The 5,092-nt window shown below is 35.6% G+C and overlaps 1 protein-coding gene across 1 annotated transcript; it reads right to left on the minus strand.

The window, feature by feature from the left end:
* Window positions 1-379: 379 nt before the first annotated feature.
* Window positions 380-943, minus strand: LOC143624191 (uncharacterized). The gene has a single exon (XM_077094910.1). It carries the CDS (start codon window positions 941-943, stop codon window positions 380-382), a length of 564 nt encoding a protein of 187 aa, XP_076951025.1.
* Window positions 944-5,092: the final 4,149 nt, after the last annotated feature.

Here is a 5,092-nt window from a genome sequence, read left to right on the forward strand (position 1 = left end):
ATTTGGTAGAAAAATTAATTAGGTAATTGATTAAATGCATAATTTTGTGATTATTTGACTGATAATTATTATTTGGTAAATTTTGGATATTAATGTGTGTGTTTTTAGTTTATAGCCTAGGTAAAACCCAATTTCCTCTTTTCACCCCGATTAACTAGATGAAATAAAAAGACATTACTTAAGGGACCCCTTAGTTTTTTTTTTAAATAAAAAAGAGCATGGATGAATTAATTAGTTTGTGAAATTGCATAGTCTGTTCACAACAGAATTCAGATATGTTACCGGAGAGCAGAGAAAATACCACAACCACATACTTTGATACATAATACTTTGATACATAAACACACACATTTATTTTGCAGGAAAGTTCAAAACAACTTTAAACTTCATCAATAGGTAGATAAAGGCTTTTAGCTGCTTTGTCTTCACAAATCTCTTTCTGATCATGATAGAATACAGTAAATACCACAAGCACAAATAGTTTCAAGGCACATGACAGCCCGTTAGTCAGAATGATCGACATCACCATTCCTGACCACTGTTCCATCGTCCGGCTTATAATCGCATTCATCGTCCAATCAACAGCCAAATAAGTAACGCCATAAAGCACCATAACCAGTGAAACTTTTACCTTCCCACCTTTCATCAGCTCTCTAGCTCTATTAATCGCGTAAAAACCGCCAGCATCTTCTAAAACAGAAACTACCAGACTCATTGTCCAAAGAGCAATAATCGAAATCAATAAAACCAGGATGAACACGATAGCAACACCAAAGAGCAAATATACTGCCCATGAATTAGTTATAATTACAGAGAAGACAGAGATCATCCCAATAAAAAACATAAACATAAAGATTAAGCCGATAGTGAGCAAAACCATGCAAAAACTAGTGACAATTGGCTTTTTCCAAGATTTTTTGATTTTCATGATCATCTCGGTCATGTTTAGGACTTTTGCGGTGTAAGCTTCGGACGAAGAAGAAACAGTGGCAACCAAGAAAAGTACGGATATGATTGAAGATAACACAAAGAAAAAGAGTTCAACCAGGAGGATCTCGTGGACATCGTTGAGGACACCGTTGTAATCAGTTTGATTAAGATTGTCGCCAAGATCTTCAAACAGTTTCGGATTTTTCGCAAGCTAGAATTCGAGATCTTTACCTACTGGCTTGAGTAAGTACATCTGTGCAAATTGTAAGTGTGAGTATAAAATAAACACGAAAATTAGAACATGAAACATGAGTTTGATGTTTCTTTTTAAGGTTTTGCATGACTCCCTGAGAAGTCCAAAGATGCCTAACCGAGGTTGGGGTTTGAGGTTGGGATTCCATTGTTTGAGGAGCAGTTCAGATTCCATTGTTTTTTAGGTTGGCTAATATTGGATTGGAGGTTTTATAGAGATTGTTTGGCCCCTTGTTTACGGTAGGTACTATTCACCCGTTGAAGTGATCTATTGTAAGGTTCTTCGAAAAGTCTAAAAGATATGACGTGTAGACGCGGTTTGTAATAATAAACTTAGCATGGAAGAAAAATATAAAAAACGTTGAGTGCGTTGATCTTGACTTCGTAGATTGACCTGAAATTTCGTGATGTCTCTTTAATGGATCTTAAACGGCATTTAATGTACAATAATAATGTGAGGTTTGGTAATTAATTTATTTACTTACATCATATAGTTACCCACTCTTTAAACCTATTATCAAAAGATCTACATCTAATATTTATATTTATTCCGTGACTTGAGTACTCACCATTTACAAAGGATCATTCATGGTGAAACGCCCTGAACATGAGGTATCTTATAGGTTGAGTTTCAAATGCGTGCATCATAATTTTTAATGTTAAAGTTAACCTTAAGTCACCAAAAAAACATAAACAGGTTAATTGTCTGAACATAACATACTATACAAAACTTTAAACTTCTTGAATGTCAGTCTTTAGCCAGATAACTAACTGGCCAGGCCCTAAATGACCCTACTTGACTCTAATGAGCCATGAAGGACCCGACAAATTACGAATGTTCGATAAAGTATTTGTTAACGTCTGTTTATGTTCGTTAATATTTGTTTATTCATATTTGTTCATTAAGGTTTTTTTTTATATTTTTAATTACTAGATTTAAACAGAATTATTAAGTGTAAACAAAAATATATATGAGTATTATGTGATAAATTTATATGTTATATGAATACCAATGCTAAGAAAACACCAACAAAAACTTGCTACTCGGAGTGAACCTTTGACACTGACTATTATCAGTCAAAATCAAATATATCATTATATATGTTCGTTCATTTGTGTCCTTTCACGAACAAGAAATTTCGTTCAGTTGCTTATTCGTGAACTGTTCGTTTCTCCAATAAAATATTAACATACGAACAAGAACAAGGCCTTGTCTAGTTCGGTTCGGCTCATCTAACATCTAACATCTAACAATACTATTAAAACATTATATACGCTCCACATGACATCATTTTAGGGCCTCCACGTAGGATGCCACCTAGATGCCATGTGTGTAGTTTCCTATTTAATCAATGTTTTCTTTTCTATTTATCCTTTATTGTATTCCATTTAAATTGTAAAACGTTAAACCCGGTCCAACATTCCTAATCCACACCTAATTCCTAAACTCATTATTCTCTCTAACAACCTCACGAACATATTGTCATATCACGTAAATTTCGGGCCAAAAATGTCAAGTTTCCAAAGTCAAGGAACCAATTCTGCCAAATTCCAAACTCCAGAGACTAAATTGTAAATTCTGTTTTCCTGACCCATCGCGGTACGCGATGGGTCAGAAGAGCGCCCCGTCGCGGTACGCGATGAGGTATCTGACATGTTGTGACACGTGTGCTACGTGACACACGGTGGCATCACCTGCCGCCACGTGGAAGACTTTATAAAAACACGTGGAAGACTTCATATATATAAAGACTTTATATATATGAATATATATATAAGTATATAAGATTATTTTTTGTTATGAAATATATTATTTAAGTGTAATGAGTATACTTAAATAATAAAGAAAGAAAAATACGTTTCTTAATGAAGAATAAACGTCGGGTTTTATAAATAAACTAAAGGTTTATTAATATTACTTTTCAACTAAAGGTTTTAATGTAAAAAGAGATTATGAACTAAAGGTTCATCGAGATAAATAAGACTAAAGGTCTTAAGCCGGATCGTGTATCCGACTAACAAGAGTTATACTCGTACTATAGGTGCGAGATAGCAAGAGAAAGACTCACGGACGGTGTTGGAAGCCGATCCCATTGAAAAGGTGAATACTCCCCACTTTTACAAACTTGTTTTCAAACAAACAAACGTTTTATGTGTAAAACTTTACATGAGGCTACGTGTCTCTAAAAACATTGTAAATAAGAGTATAAACCTAGCCCTCAGGCTGTGGTGTACGTTTGTCTGGATCCTTACATATGTGGTATGCGGTGGGCACATCGCACCACGCCTGGTCACGACCTCCAGCCACTGGGCCGAACCAAAGTATGTTCGAGTGAGAATGACCTTGTGTATATTTATGGTACCTAAGTACGTCGAAACGCTGCGGTGTTATGCTGAGGTGATCTAGTGTAGAGACTCGAGTTTGTAATGATTGTTTAACTTGATTATTCCTAAGCCAAGATGGGCCGAGGCTTACGTGGTCTCGAGGGGTAGTTAAGTAAAGAAAATATTTTAGCGTCAGCATATTCACCAGCATTCGTTGCTGACGTATTTTTATAACATTTTGCAGGTAATCAAGAATAGAGCTTGTGGAAACGAAGAAGCTCAAAAATCCGATGGCTCGGATAATTTTGTTTAGATATTAAAATATGATGTTTTTGTTAAACATATAAACAAATAAATACTAAACGAGACTTTCGTCTCTTCTCTTTTGTTGTAAATATTTATAATATAAATCCGCATGTTTTTATAAAGTCTTCTATATTAACCCGCTACTCTGATTTATTTACAAACATGGTACCAACTAGTGATCACACTCCTAGGCCCGAAATGGGGGTGTGACAGATTGGTATCAGAGCCATCGATCTTAGCGAATTGGGTATCAAGGTGAGATTCCATCCATTGAAGAACAGGCCAATGAGATCCGTAAGCAAAATGAAGCAGCCGATGTATTCTTCATTTATCCCTCTGATGTGACTGCAACTCCATACCCCGATCCCAAGAACTACTATGACATTGTGATGATGGGTTACCGTGACCCACCTCCAAGATACGGGTATCCGACTGACATGCCTCAGTCCCAGTAGGAGCATTTGGACCGAGCCTTACACGAAACTGATGACCTTAGAAAGAAGATTGCTGTGGATGAGAAGAAAAAGAAGAAGATAGGAGACAAGCTTCTTCGCAAATGCAACAAGTTGACAAAAGTTGTGAAGAAGTTCATGAGGGATTAAGAAGAATGATGGTGGCGTAAAAAGAAGTTTATGTGTGTAATATAGTTTGTATGTTATGTGTAATGTATGTATCATATGTAATAAGGATAGGACCTTATATATCGCTTGAACGATATATAAGTGTGTTGTAAAATAATATACATATCATTTATGATATGTATATAAATGTGAAATAAATAAATTTGTATATTAAGAAAAGAAATATGTTAAATTTCAGATAAAAAGTAAAGAGATTGAAAAATAAAAAGAATGTCTCGACAAAGTGATAACCGAGAGGTTTCCCGAAAGAAAGCCGAAAGACGAGAAGCAAAAGGGAAAGGTCCCGAGAAAGAGGAACCAATTCCCGAAAAATATATTAATCAAATCCAACAAATGATCAGAAAAGATGTTCGGGAAGAATCTGAAAATAGATCCCGATCTAAACAAACAAAACATACTCAATCTGAAAATCCTTCCCGAAAATCTGTTTCTAAACCCCGTACTCGACCCTCACATGAGGAAGAAAGTGAGCATGGGTCAAACGCCAATGTGGGCGTTAGAAAAGAATTTAAGAAACTTAAGATTGGTGGATGCTCGTTTAAAAACTTTAAGTACTATGGGCCAAAAGAATTTCATGGCGACAAAGGAGCCATCACAACTGTGAGGTGGCTCGAAGAGATGGAGACGATAGTAATTAC

The sequence above is a fragment of the Bidens hawaiensis genome, unplaced genomic scaffold (assembly GCF_021521415.1).
Source record: "Bidens hawaiensis isolate Kalapana, Puna unplaced genomic scaffold, B.hawaiensis_p1.1 tig00003698_1, whole genome shotgun sequence".
Lineage (NCBI taxonomy): Eukaryota > Viridiplantae > Streptophyta > Magnoliopsida > Asterales > Asteraceae > Bidens > Bidens hawaiensis.